This window comes from Choristoneura fumiferana, chromosome Z, assembly GCF_025370935.1.
Source record: "Choristoneura fumiferana chromosome Z, NRCan_CFum_1, whole genome shotgun sequence".
NCBI classification, from domain to species: domain Eukaryota; kingdom Metazoa; phylum Arthropoda; class Insecta; order Lepidoptera; family Tortricidae; genus Choristoneura; species Choristoneura fumiferana.
The window spans coordinates 31,109,651-31,125,276 of record NC_133472.1 but is presented as its reverse complement, the minus strand read 5'-3'; the positions used below and the strand labels follow the sequence as shown (position 1 = coordinate 31,125,276).

At 36.3% G+C, this 15,626-nt stretch overlaps 2 protein-coding genes across 3 annotated transcripts in view; one reads left to right on the top strand and one right to left on the bottom strand.

The window, feature by feature from the left end:
• Positions 1-15,626, bottom strand: part of LOC141434173 (peptide transporter family 1-like) — a 69,944-nt gene that overhangs the window by 41,994 nt on the left and 12,324 nt on the right. The gene's annotated exons all lie outside the window — the stretch shown is intronic.
• On the top strand, positions 8,561-9,994 carry LOC141439494 (uncharacterized). 2 transcript variants are annotated; one of them, XM_074103774.1, is made up of 2 exons: positions 8,561-8,653; positions 9,110-9,994. In XM_074103774.1, the coding sequence occupies exon 2, from the start codon at positions 9,540-9,542 to the stop codon at positions 9,981-9,983; it is 444 nt and encodes a 147-aa protein (XP_073959875.1). In that variant the 5' UTR covers positions 8,561-8,653; positions 9,110-9,539; the 3' UTR covers positions 9,984-9,994. Both variants share the same exon structure in this region, with proteins under 2 accessions (XP_073959875.1, XP_073959884.1).

Below are 15,626 nucleotides of genomic sequence, written 5' to 3'. Positions count from 1 at the left end.
ATAGTTAGTGGCCACTAAAATCCTAAAAAGTGCCGCCTGACCTTTCGTTATACATGGTTGCACTACCCTCGACATAGTTACTTATTGTCACCTAATATTTATGTCGGCGGCCGATCGTAAAATCCGCCAGATCACGAAATTCCTAGGCATATCGTGAAATGGCGCCATTTCTTGATATGCCTAAGAGTTGTTCCAGGCATATCACCATGTGCCTGAGAAACAATACGGCAGATCGATTAGAGCAACGCATTCGTCGATATTCCTAGCTCTATACCGGGCACATAGTGTAATGGCGAAAATAAGTATTTAGGTATACGACGAGCGCGGCGAGGAGTGGTTAGTATGAATCGTGACAACAACGCACGAGACGAGCGAGCGAAGCGAGCGTTCCGCGGCAGCGTCCGGCGAAGTACCAGAACCGATACGGCGGCGCTTCATGATACCTATGCCTAGTAATTTCATGATCTGCCTAATAGTTAAACGGTGAGTTTTGAACGATATGGCGGATGCCCCTTAGCCAATTCATGAAATGGCGCCAATGCCTAGGCAAAATTTCGTGATCTGGCGAATTTTAGATCGGGAGGCCATCATGACTTGCACTAATTTACTGAGAACAAAATGAATGTATGTCGGAAGGTACATGTGATGTACGCATATACAAAGTATTTAAGTATTAGTACACGTATGGAATAGCAAAGTAAACTTATCTAGTTCATTGCTAGAGACCTCAGCAAATTAACGCCTGAATCAATCATCATCATCATATCAGCTGCAGGACGTCCACTGTTAAACATAGGCCTCCCCCATAGACCTTCAGTCGCTTCGGTTGGAAGCGGCCTGCATCCACCGAGGACCCACGGCTTTAACCAGGTCATCCGTCCATCTCGTTAGTGGACGTCCTACGCTGCGCTTGCCGATCCGCGGCTAATCAATCAATTTAAACTAAACTACGAAGCTTGAGGTCCCGGGTTCGATTCCCGGCCGGGGCAGATATTTGTATGAATAATATTTATTGTAATTTATTGAAGATTATTATTATTATTACTATGTCTTAAATTAAAAAGGTACAATTGAAGTTACACTAAACTATCCTAAAAATAAATTAACTATATATACAATTCCCCCAAGTCTTGTCCCTGAGGTAGAGTGCCCATAAGGCTGGCTGCATTTCATAAGTGGCCGATCCATTTGCCAGGGAATAAGGGTTAATCCGTCGGGTCTCTTTCCATCATCGCGCGCAAGCCCGGGAGGTTCCAAAACAAAAGTTACGTTTATGGTGGAAAAGAGCCCGGCGGATTATATCATTAAGGCATTTATTGATATATGACTGATTGTGTATTTGTCTGACCTTTGTGTATTTGTTTTAATTTATTCCCTATCCCTTGGGAATTTCGAAAAATCCTTTCTTAGTGCGCGTCTACACCTACTAAGGAACTTATATTCCAATTTCAAGTTTCTAGGCCCATCGGTTTGGGCTGTGCGATCTATAAGTCGCAGTCAGTCAGTCAGTTTCTTCTTTTACTTATACGTAGGTATATGGATTTTTCCACGCACCTCGCTCTGCTTCCTCGCATAATATCTATGGTATCTTAGCCTCGTTTTAGCTGCTGCATTTCTTTTTACAGACATGTCCATTAATTATTCAATATACCTATAACTCTTAGCGACAGGTCTCACTTTACATATTAATGAGGTTAATTAAGGCTAACAAGATGGATATAGATCTAAAATTAGGCCACGATATGACTGGTCACAAATTCGTTTACAGGCGTCGTGAGGAACCGCCATGAACTGGATTGGGAGTAATTTAGTAATCTTGGAAGAAACCGCCCACTAATTGCTCTCAAGCTGATAGATAGCTCACTGGCGGGGAAACACGGACTCCAAACGAGTACCGAAAGGCTGTAAAGCTGACTTATTTGGTAATTTCCGCAAACATCTCTTCCAGGAATTCTTACTCCTATTTTGGTAACAAGACATGTGCTGCACTGACTTTAACTTTATGGTAAGTACTGCTTCCAAACTGCTCCAAAAATATTCAATGCCTAGAGTGAATTAAAAAGATTAACCACACATTACTTATTGGGGTTATTTTTTTACCGACTTATCTATTCTCAAATTTTGGTGAAAATAGTTTTCTATAACCAAGCGCGTACAAGCGGACACGTTCACCACTCCCACCCAGCGCGTACCTACCTATGGTGATTTGGGTAGGTAAGTACATAGGTACATTTAGTTAGTTGTTAGTCAGGCATTTGCTCTTGGAAATCACCATTTAGTGAAGTGACACTGATTAGGAAAAGCACGGTTGTCCACCGAAACTACTCAATGGGTTGAGAGCGATTATTTAATACACAGTTTTTAAGCTATTTATATGCTCGTCGCAAATCATATGGTGAAATGGACTTATTAACTATTTGTAACTTAGGTTCTTAGTAACACTAAGAAAATCAATCCGTGAGACTTATGTTACAAAGTAAGACATGTTAACGTTTCAGAGCGAGAGTACGCCTCACACTTATCTTTTTGATCAGACCGTCTACAAATATATTTGATATTGATACTTAAATCACGTCCCATGATGTCAATGAATGGTTTGGAATCCGGACATCAATTAATTCAATAGACAGAATGACAAAAGAATTGCGAGTAGGTACCGGCTGAGAGCATAAGTAACTGTACCTCGATAGCCAATGGTAGGTGGGCTACGGAAGGATGGGAGAAACGTTTAAAGCCAACATTGATCCTTCCACAATTGTTTGGTGGGATTTATTATGCCGCGTGACAGCACTTAAAGTTAGCTTAGAATTGTACCTACCTTATCTGGCTGAAGTAACAAACACGGTTCTATTTTGTTAATGAAAGTAAAAATTCAAACCAACTGGCTGTTATTTCTTTATGAGCAAAGAATTAATGTGCATTATAAATGCGAAATTTACTCAGGGGTCTGTTACTTATTCACGTTTTAAACGCTTTAAATGAGATTTGGTGGTATGGAGATAGTTTTGAGACTGGGAAAGACATAGGGTAGTTTTATCCCGGAGAGTTGTAGAATTCCAAAAATAGAAATAAGTAAGTAAACACTACTCTTATTTATTATAATCGACTCGAAACGTAGTAAAAATAAGTAATTGAATTGTAAAAAAATATATATATTTGTATTGCATTGCGTTATCAAGTAAAGTTTACCAAAGATGCAATAAGTAGAAAGCTAGTTTTTTTTTTCAAGAAAAGCTTGTTCCAGGTTAGGTAGGTAAATTAGGTAAAAATAAAAAGTGTGTGACATACTACGCTACTCGTCGGTTTTGATAGTTTATACAATCAATCGATTTAAGGATTAATTTGAACGTTTATCAGCCTGTTGTTGACCCGATTGAAGTAGAATGTCGTTATGTTGTAATTTATCAAGGATTCAGTAACGCTAGCAGTGACCAGAGCGCCCACATTGTGTTAGCTAAGATTATAATCATTTTCGGTAATTTACGCAATAGAACAGGAGACATTTAAAATATTATCTACTATGCCATTTAATCACAAGCGATTAAATATTGCGCAATGTTATTTTGTTTGTATGTAAGCAATGTTGCAAGAAAAAGTTGATTGTTTAAAATTCTAGCAATTCTTGTATATGTACATATTACAAGCTTTTATTTATTTCGAGTATCTCGGAAATGGCTCTGACAATTTTGGTCAAATAAATGTTCTGTGTCGTCAAAAACCTCGGGGGCTACCTTATCTCTGGAATAACGGGGGTATCCGCATAGCCGATGCTACTCGGCGACCACACGTGCTACAGGCTGTAGGTACGTTTAATGTACTCGTATGTATGTAATGTACAGTAGGTAATAGTCGACCCAGAATACTCGGGAATAATGCACTTGATAATTCATGCCTTGTAATCTACGAGTATACTATGTACTATTATAGAGGTAAATTTTTGTGTGTGAGGGGTTGTATTGGGTAATCTCTGGATCTACTGAACCGATTTAGATGAAATTCGGTATACAGATAGTTTAAATCCCGGGGAAGGATATAGCATAGTTTTTATCTCGAATAATTGCATAGTTCCCGCGGGATAGCGATAAACGAATTCTACGCGGACGGAGTCGCGGGCTTCAGTTAGTTCTATATTATCATTACGCGCGTTATCCTGCACGGTAGGTAACAAGTTGACAAATACTTGGTCGTATATTACCTTGCCTTGCTATGTATGATTCGATGCGGCTTTTATATAAATATTAATATAATGGGACGATTGACACCAATTGACCTAGTCCCATACTAAGCAAATCTGTACTATGGATACCTACTAGGCAACGGATAAACTACTTAATATACTTAGATAAGTACAAACTTAAATACATATTAAACATCCAACACCCGAGAACAAACATTCATATTATTCCTGAATACAAATAATATTTGTATGACAAATATCTGCCCCAGCCGGGAATCGAATCCGGGACCTCAAGCTTCGTAGTCAGGTTCTCTAACCACTTGGCCATCCGGTCGTTTTACTTAATAAAAATATTAGTTTCTTAAAAATGAACGGAATATATTATCATATACTTTTGGTAAAGGAACAAAGGTACAGATTTCTATATACCTACTAATGTTCACCTGTCTGCTTGGTAGATGGGTGCCCCTTATTTCGCATAACATTAATTGTCCTAATATGATTTGGCATAACATAATTGTGCAAAACAGCGAACTCGCATAATTATAAAGAAGCATAACAATCATTTAGCATAATAATGAATCCGCATAATTGAAATAGGCATAACATTTTTAACTATAACATAGACTGTTATGAAATGAATACGCATAATTTTATCAAGCGAGTGAATTAGCTTGTTCAGGGCAAAAAGGACTCGGTTACGTTAAGTTCAGAAGGCTAAGGGGGAGCGAAGCGTAGCGTAGGTATTTTTTTATAATAGCCCAATAATATATATTTTCACATAGCGTAGTTCACTTCTCAGATATATTTGAATTGAGTAAATAAAACAATAGTGTTTTTACTTTGATTAATAATTTTTCACCTAATGTAACATTTTATTATATTGTTTGACAAATAAAATTTATAATTTCATTAAAATAATATTTTTGTTTAAATATTATTATTTAGAAGCCTGTAGAGGTATGCCACTGCTGGGCAAAGGCCTCCCCCCATGTCCTCCACTCGACCCGGTCTTGGGCGATCTCTGACCAGCTGCGAAGAAAGGCGTCCAGTCCAGATCATCCCGCCATCGACGCCTGGGCCTACCACGCCGCCGAAGTCCGTTTTGTGGTATCCAGTTTGTGGCTATTTCAGCCCACCTATTGGGTTCCATACGGCTGACGTGGCCTGCCCAGTCCCATTTATTATTTATTTATTTACTCTTTTATTATTATACAAAGTAGAGTTATGCTAATTAAATTTATGCCAACTTACCGTTACCCCAATCTACATTATGCGCATTTACATTATGTGTATTCAGTTATGCGAATCAATGTTATGCGAATTAGTAATTATGCGAAATAATGTTGTGCCAATTTTAATTAGGTCGTTTAATTTATGTGAATTAATATAGAGCCTTGATAGATACTTATGTACTTCGTCACGGCAGAACCGCTTAACTGACCTTGACGAAATTTGGCGATGATAAACATTTAGTTTATATACATCGAGGATCAAAGTGGGCATACCTAGTGGGCCGTAGTGGCATTCCTTTGTATATGAACTGTAACTAAGTATTTATTTCAGGGAAAACTTAAACTAAGTACTAATTAAATATGAATATTAATTTTGGAAAAAAACAGTCTACATACTTAAAGAAACACACACAAGAATAATGTTTATCATAAAAGACGAATTAAGTATTGGGCGTTTACTTTCAAACAAGAACAAACCCGATAAGGCTTCTGCCTCATTCGTATTCTAATGATCGAACACTATTCACCTTGACACACTAGGAAAAACAGTGCCACTCTGCCAGATAGGCTATAATTTTGCACACTATTTTTCACTATTTGCCTTGATGTAATGATGATAAAATGCTTATATTATAACCTATAATATCAACGGACGATAGGTATAGAAAACAATACTACCTACACATATACAGTTTTATTAGCTGTCTTTGTTCCACTCTGAGTGAAGTGAAGATCCTGACGTATTTTATCGTATTGAGCATTTAGCCAAATCAAATTAGCGTATGTTTGTGTAGATACAATAAGTTCATTATTTCCGAGAACCTACTCTCACTGTCATGTTTATTAATACATAAAAATATAAAAATAAATAAAACTCAATAATGCTATTGTTCCATTATTACGTCCGTTATTATTAAAGATTGTTAACCGACTTCAAGAAAAGGAGGAGGTTGTCAATTGGGTTTTATATTTTATTTAAATTTTAATCTTTTCTTAAAGCTCTACTGTAAATGGTTCCGTACGTTTTAGGACTATTATTGGCTCGTCTGTATGCTCGACTACACACATAAAAAAGTCTACATATACTTATCCCTAGACAAATTTGTTGTTTTAACTCAGTAGTAATATGCCTATATTGAAATGTTCAAAAATGTCTAGGGATATTTTTATCCCTAGTGTTGATGACTTATCTGTGGCAAATCACTTAACAGCACGCGAAGTTTTCTATAGATCCCAAAGACTGGCGCAAGTCTGTTACAATTGACACGTGAAAAAATACTTACTAATTAGGCTAAGGTTTCTTCTAACGGCAATGCCGCCATTGAACAGTCTCGACATCAAGAACGCAGATTTGTGTTTGTTTCCAACATTTTCACTTAAAAAGTCATTGCATCGTAAATGGGCAATATCTACGAGATTGAGGTCAAGCCCTTTCAAGTCCCTTTTGTAGATATTTTTTGAAGGTCATAACTTAACGCTCTCTGGGGAACTATGCCATCTTTAATCCATATGTCAAGTTTCAGTGACGATATCTGAAGATTAAATCATTCACTTATTTTAGAAGTTACAGGGGGGGGGACACATTTTACCACTTTGGAAGTGTCTCTCGCGCAAACTATTCAGTTTAGAAAAAAATATATTAGAAACCTCAATATCATTTTTGACGACCTATCATAGATACCTACCCCACACGTATGGGTTTGATGAAAACTTTTTTTGAGGTTCATCTCTAAGTATGGGGAACCCCCAAAATTTATTGTTTTTTTTCTATTTTTGTGTGAAAATCTTAATGTGGTTCGCAGAATACATCTACTTACCAAGTTTCAACTGTAGGTCTAGTTCTTATGGTTTCGGAAAAAAGTGGCTGTGACATACGGACGGACAGACAGACAGACAGACATGACGAATCAATAAGGGTTCAATTTTTTGCCATTTGGCTACGGAACCCTAAAAATGACAAAGATCAAGCGCGTCAAAGGTCGCGAGTGGGGGTCCGTGATGTCACGCTACGCCGTGCTAAAAAGCGTCGCACGGCATGACGGCACGCGGAACTGTAACTGGCTGGCTATTACTAATAAATAATTATATAAATTGAAGAACCATAATCTTCGAACTGAAATTATATTGGTGTTGACAGAATTTGAGTTAGCAATATTTCGAGTATTATATAGCCCTAGTCCGCAAGGCCGCAACTCCGTCTGCGAAAAATTCATTTACCGCTATTCTGCGGAAATATTCAAATTTTCCGGGATAAATATCCTTCCCAGGCACAAACTATCTTCATATCAAATTTCATTTAAATCATTTCAGTGGTTTAAGTGTGAAGAGGCAACAGACAGATAAACATAATTTCGAATTGTACCTAATATTAGTAAGGATGTTTTTTTTTTTCAGTGTAGATTTTTCGACGAAACCGTACTGTTTTTTGTTACTTAAAATAATAGGTACCTAAAACAAGTTATGTGAACTACTAGAAATGCTATCTATACTAATATTATAAAGAGGAATGCTTTGGATTTTTGGATGTTTGTTACGAATTAACTCAAAAACTACTAACCCGTTTTTAAAAAATTCTTTCACTATTAGAATGCTGAATTATTCCAAAATGCTATAGGCTATATTTATTAACAGAAAAATTTGGGTTCCGTACTAAAACTAAAATAATGTAACTCAAAGTATAAGAAAAATAGCCATAAAACAACTTTCATCTCATGCGCTGTAGAAACTATTGATTAATAGAACAAAAAAATATATTTAGGACATTAAAGAATACATCAAGATCTACAAAAAACTTCACGATACCATATGTCCAACTATTGTATTATGTCACTATAACTACTTTTTTACATTTAAAAAGTTGACAGAAGTGACGTCTAAAATCAGACAATGTTATCCATACCTTTGTATTAATCCTTGTCCAAATAAATAATTATAGTTCAGCACCGCGTCCTCCAGAAAACTTGTAGTCGTATATTCTTGCGCTACTACGTTACGTTACCACAATTATTTAAAGTAATTCACAGGAAAAAAAACGCCTCCTCTCTGTCATCCTCGCACGCTGCTTCCTGTTCCGTCTTTGATCGCCGCCATCGCCATTGTATTTTTTTGTGCAAAAGCGTTACCACGTTCGTCACTCATTTTATATTTTGGAATAATTTAATGTTTATTAGAAAATTAGAAAAATTGGTGCAATATGCTTCGGAGTCTAACTCGGATTCTGATGATGATGAAACACGTGCACGTAAGTTTTATAATCAACCTTATCAATTTTCAGATACCTAACAGGTTCAATTAAACAATTCTTTTTTTTGGATGCTTTTTAAATTTCAATTTTAAAATTCATCGACAAACTTCACATCGATGAAATAACAATCAAGTCTAGACCTATCTTATTAGAGGTCAGATTTTTTCGAGTTCAGAATATTCACGAGAGGTCTATCAGCAACTCACTGCATATCTTATGCATTTCTTCGACTCCAGAGCATGTACGGGAGGCATGCCAGTGACCGACTTTGTTGTGATCATCACTACAATTGCATGTTTGCTGTGCCGAGAGTATTCACGAGAGGCTTGCCGGTGGCACGTTATGCACATGCACGTATACACAATAGTCCCGAGTATTCACGAGAGGTCTACCGTGTGGACGTTATATATTGTGTATACTGGAAGGCTGACAAATATGCTCTTTGCCTTGCAGCAACTGATCCAGAAGACCTAAGGGAGGTCGTGATGATAGTAGAAGAGGAATCTCCAGAGAACATTCAAGAAGGGGGAGAGGCCGGCTCTGGTGAGAAGAACGAAGATGTGCTGCTAGAAAATGAAACACTCTCTGAGTCTGTAATAAACATTTTGGGTGATGATGGACTAAATCAAGAAGAAGCTCATAGCTGTCTCCCCGAGCTTGCCACAAGATGGGAAAACATCCTGAAAACCGGTTTGAAAAAAGAGATAAAGGACACAATTCAGTCCAAATATAAAGGATACTGAGTAACTGTCCATCGCTTACCCCACCGAGGTTAAATATTGAAATCAAGGCTGCAGTCTCTGACAGTGCTGCAAAACGAGACCTAAAAATAGTTGAAGATCAGAAGCAGCTGGCAACTATTATTACAAGTCTGGGACTAGCAATGACAAGACTCATAAAAGAAACTCCAAACAATATTCAAATTTTAGAATATCTAAGTGACTCAGCACGCTTACTTTGCCACATGCACTATGAAATATCCAAGAATCGAAGAAACATCCTTGCGTCTGGACTTAATAAGGATGTGAAAGACTTGATGGACGACAGTCTTATTGAAGGTCTCCTGCTTGGCAATGATTTTACAGAGAAAATAAAAGCTAGCCAGGCTGCAAAGAAATTATCTTCGCAGAGTTTGAAGCCCACTTTGCCCAATAAAGTGCCAAAGGATAAACCAAAGCATAATTTAAACTACAAAGGCCCACTCAGGTCACCAGCAGCGGCTCGCCAGAGTGGGCAGAAGGGCAACTTCCTGAGACATCAGCCCAAGAGCAGCGCCCACCAGCAGCGACCGACCAGCAAGAAACATCCTCCTCAGCGCAGGCACTGAACATCAGGCAGGTAGACTCCAATACTATCAGATTCAATTATTTTAGACTGGATTTCTGGTTACAGAATACCCTTTGATGAGCATCCTTTTCAATCTTCCATTCCGAAAAACAACAATTTCTCACTGTCTGAAAGTGCCGATCTGTCAAATGAAATTGACAAACTACTTGATATTGGTGCTATCAAAGAATGCTTCCATACTAAAAATTAATTTTTGTCAAGCATTTTTCTTATCACAAAGCCTAATGGTAACAAGCGTTTTATACTTAACCTGAAACAGTTAAACAAATTCATAACGCCAGTACATTTTAAACTAGAGGATATTAGGACAGCTGTCAAACTTATGGAAAAACATTGCTTTATGGCAACAGTAGATTTGAAAAATGCCTACTTCTTACTGCCAGTGTATAAACCTGATAGAAAATACTTACGTTTCCTCTTCAAAGAAAAGTTATATGAATTTCAGTGCCTCCCTATTAGAAGAATGGCAGGCTGGACCAGTGGCTCAAATATGTTTGCTAAAAATTACAACAGACCACTGGTCCAGGATGCGTCTTTTTTCTCTAGAGCTATATGTAGTTCACACTTAAGATTATAAGTTTATATTAATAATAATACCAGAGATATCCTGGTTATTGTTTTTTAAGCTAAGGTAGCTTATTTTTAGTTTTGGAAGAAATTGTTTCCTAAAAATTTTTTTTTAACATTAAATGTTAAATATTTGACTAATCACAACTGTGTTTGCTTTAAATATCTACAAGTTTTCTGGATCATGAGGACGAGGTGCTGAACTATAATTATAAGATCAGTCGAACTTACCTAAGTGAAGGCTGATCATAATTATGGGAAACACCTCGTCCGAAATGATCCAGAAAACTTGTAGTCGTATATTCTTGCGCTACTACGTTACCACAATTATTTAAAGTAATTCACAGGAGAAAAAAAACGCCTCCTCTCTGTCATCCTCGCACGCTGCTTCCTGTTCCGTCTTTGATCGCCGCCATTCCTTTAAAGCTCTTAATCACAACCATTCAGGGCCTTTATTTTAATTGGATCTGAAATAAACTTAAGATATGGGTTAGGGAGGGACTGGATAATTTCGGACGAGGTGCTTCTCATAATTATGATCAGCCTTCACTTAGGTAAGTTCGACTGATCTTATAATTTTATATTCAAGACGGTTTTAATAATTGTAGATTACTTTTCGAATTATTCAAATCGGACATTCCATTCAAAAGATATTACGAAATTAAAAACATCAATCTAACCAAAAAATGCCGTTACTCTACGTTGACGCGCTCCGGATTCGTGCGTGTCGGGTGTAGTTTTAAATTCGCCTTTAAAAATATTTTGTTATAGCAATAAAGTAGACGCCCGATTACCAGACATGGTGCCAATACGAGTAGTTGACATCTTTAATTTTACGACACTAGCAATAGAGGTGCAGGGTGTAATTTTTTGGCCATAAACATGCCATACGCAATGATTCTTTATCCTGACGATACACCTGCATTAATATCTGCCACAGCGCAGCGTAAAAAATATCTGACACGTCCTACCATCTAAAAAAATAATAGAGACGTATCAGATATTTACGCACGCGCTGTTGTGTCAGATATTGATACTGGAGACTAGTGATGTAACGAATGTCATTTTTTGAACATTCGCGAATGCGAATGCGAATATTCAGTTTTTCGTTTTGGCGCCCAATTTTCTTTGGCAGTCTCGTTCGAACAAAGTGCGTTCCGTTTGTACTTTGTTCCGAGAATTACCCAGTTTATAGGAACGCATCGCAAAGTAAATAAATAAATAATACCAAATGATTAAGTGTAGACTAATAATGTGATTACGAGATTAAGTTATTTTATTGTATAAAAAACATAAGAAATGAATGTATTTTGATTTTATTAACCTATCTATTATCTAATAATTGTATTTTTTTCTGACATTCATATTCGCAAAACAATTTTGCGAATGCGAATGCGAATATTCGTTACATCACTACTGGAGACTGAGCTTAACCAATGATATTTGTAGTGGTATGGTGTGAAATTTTAGTCCACCAAATGGTCGTACTGACCTTGATGAAGATGAAACAAACTGAGCCACAGTAATCGAAACATAGACATAAAAGTAGTGGTCAACTTATTTAAATTCCGACAAAGCTCCGACACGACAAGATTCCGACACCATTAGGAATAAACTTCATCAATTTTAGAATCACGATATTTCAGGAATGGTAATTCTTGGAAAAAAAAGTATAAGGACTATTTTGTAGATAATTTTAAGATCTATAATTTTAGCCTATAGGCTACTTTTTGATAAAACTTACCGTTTTCGAAAAAAAACTCAAATTTTGACCTTGACCCCGAATAACTTTTTTAGCACACATGGAATCAATGGGGACTTTTGACACTTTATTCCTAATGGTGTACCCAGTCTCCACCAAAATTCAGCTTTATTGGAATTTATGTAAATTTAAATGTCTATATTGAGCAGAATACAGGAAGTAACAGATCGTTGCTACTTTTACTTTACGTCAAAAAACTGGCGTGTCGTGTCACACGCTGTGTCCCTACGCGAAACACTTTTCGTAGGTTACTTATATGCGGCAATTTTCAATATTATGTATTTTATATTTTGGCTGCGGAACTCTAAAAAATATGTTGCCGTACAAATTGGCAAGGAACCAAACCGGTATGTTACTTCGTAGTTGTCCCAAAAAACTTAAAATTTGGCATACTAAAGGTACACCACATCTCTTACACCACAACACAAAGAAAAGATTGAAAATCTTAACTTTATATTTCTGTCTGCCTGTGGCACAACCATTTAAAATGACCCCACACTGCGTATATTTTGCTTAGGAGAACTTTGCTAACTCTAGTTAATCATAGACAGCTAACTACAACTTTTTACGAAACCCTCTGCGCGAGTCCCACACGATTTCCTTGAGATAAGTAAGACCAAGGGTGTACTACCGTTTCGCAAAATATTTTTCGCCAAATTTCACTTCCCAAAAAACTTATCGCAGTAGTTTCATTTCCCTAACGAATCTTTAGCATATTTACATTACGCATTTTATTAATTTGGCATAATTTTATTTGTCAAGTTTTATTACGACAAACATTTACTAAGCAAACGTTTTCTTTAGGCTAATATTATATTCCAAAAAAAATGTTTGTTCTAAATGACACTTCGCTCACGAATCATCCTCAGACACCAACTGCTACCAGAAAAGTAGGTTAGGTTAGGTTAGAACTGCTTCCCCCACAGAAACGAACTGCTATCAGAAAAGTAGGTTAGGTTAGGTTAGGTTAGAACTGCGTCCCCCACAGAAACGAACTTTGGGAAGAGTACGTTATGCCAAACGATACATTTGACTAAATAATACTTGGTAATATGAAATATGTCTAAGTAATTATTTATGAAACAATAATTTGCCAAACAAAAATTTATACGTACTAACTGAAAAATTGCGATAAGTTGTATAAGCAAATGATTTTGGCCAAATGATAATTTGAGCAAAAAAATATTTTGGGATGTGATACTTTGGGAAAAGTTTTTTGCCCATACATAAATAATCCAAGACCAAGCTAGATCGATTGTTCATCCCCGAAAACACCTTATTATCAAATTTCATCGAAATCGTTAGAGTCGTTTCTAAGATCTCCGAAATAAATAAATGAATACATAAGAATTGCTCGTTTAGGGATACTTTTGATACTTTGATACTTTTGTGGGTTATCTGAATTGTTGAAATCTTCAAATTTGTTTGGGATGAAAGGACTTCGTACGAATGGGTATGAGTAGGTACTAAGTTTGAGGATTGTTCTAATCTGATAAAAAGTTGATATGTCCTCGAATAGAGCATCGAACGAAGATTAAGTATCCATGGGTTGATTTAAAACTGCTTGATTGACATATTGTCAAGATACGTAACTTGCATCTTAAGATAGGAACTTACATTTTAGGTAGGGTTTCGTACCTCAAAAGGTAAAAACGTAACCTTTAAAAGCCAACTATCTGCCTTTTTTATAGATGATTGGATGGAAACAAGCAGGCGGGGCACCTAAGGAAGGCAATCACCGCCGCCCATGTACACCCATAAATAGGTTGAGTTACGGATGCATTGCCGGCCCGTCCGTGCGTACTAAATTTAAATAAATTTAAAAATACGTTATGCGGTCTCTAGCAATTGGAATAATAATACTTAAGAAATATAAACTTTGGCAATAATTGAAACTTCACATAAGTAAAGGAAAATATGTAAAAAAAATATTTCTGTAAGTATCTAAGGAAATGCAATAATATTAATTTATGTTTTGTACGGAATTAGTTGTAGTTATTTTATTATCTCTCGATTCATAAACAGGGGTGTTGCACAATTGAAATTAATTAGGTATTTGAGTCTAACTTGTGGCATTGTAACTTTGGATGAAACAAACTCAATTAAATTTTTGTTAGCTTTGTTACATTGAATATCGACAATTTATTTTACTTTGTTGTAGCACTTTTCAAAATAATAACAATTTATTTAAATGTTTAATTTAAAATAGCTGCTTACTGAAATTAAAGTTCTAAGAAATGGTCGATACTTTGACAAATCTTTATCTATCTTATCTATATATATAAAAGAAGAAACTGACTGACTGACTGACTTATAGATCAACGCACAGCCCAAACCGCTGGGGCTAGAAACATGAAATTTGGAATATATACTCCTTAACAGATGTAGACGCGCACTAAGAAAGGATTTTTCGAAATAGGAAATATCTAAACTTTTTTCGCTTGTTTGTTTGTAGTCGAATCTCTGAAACTATTGAGCCGATTTTAAAAATTCTTTCACCGTTAGTAAGCTACACTATCCTTGATTGACATATGTTACTTTTTATCTGGGATAATGCAAAAGAAATAAATTAATTCAATTTCGGAGCTGATTTAAAAAATTCTTACATATTATGTGATATGACTATCTCCAGATGACAAAGGCTACTCTTTCTTCAGGAAATTACAAAATTCCCATAGGATAGAAAAAAATGAATGCAACTTCGGGAATGATTTTAAAACTTCTTTCACCAATAGAAAGCTACACTATTCCTCATTAGTATAGACTACTCTTCTTCGGGAAAATGCAAAATTCCCGCGGGATAGAAATAAGTGAATTCAACTGCGGGTCTGATTTTAAAAGTTCTTTCACCAAAAGTAAGCTACAGTATTCCTAATTGACATAGGATAGGTTTTTCCGGGAAAATGAAAAATTCCCGCGGGATAGCAATAAGTAAATTCAACTTTGGCACTGCTTTTAAAAATTCTTTCATATGATATAATTGACTATCCTCGATTGACATAGGCCACTTTTTTTCGGAAAATCCAAAATTCCCATGGGATAGAAAAACCTGAATTCAACTTCAGAGCTGATTTTAAAAATTCTTCCACTAATATAAAGCTGCACTATAGCTGATTGGTATAGATTACTCTTCTTTGGGAAAACGCAAAATTCCCGCAGGATAGGTAAAAGTAAGTAAGACAATCCAAATTCGGAGCTGATTTTAAAAATTCTTTCACTAATAGTAATCTGCAGTATCTCTGATTGACATAGGCTGCTTTTCTACAGAAGAATGCAAAATTCCCGCAGGATCAA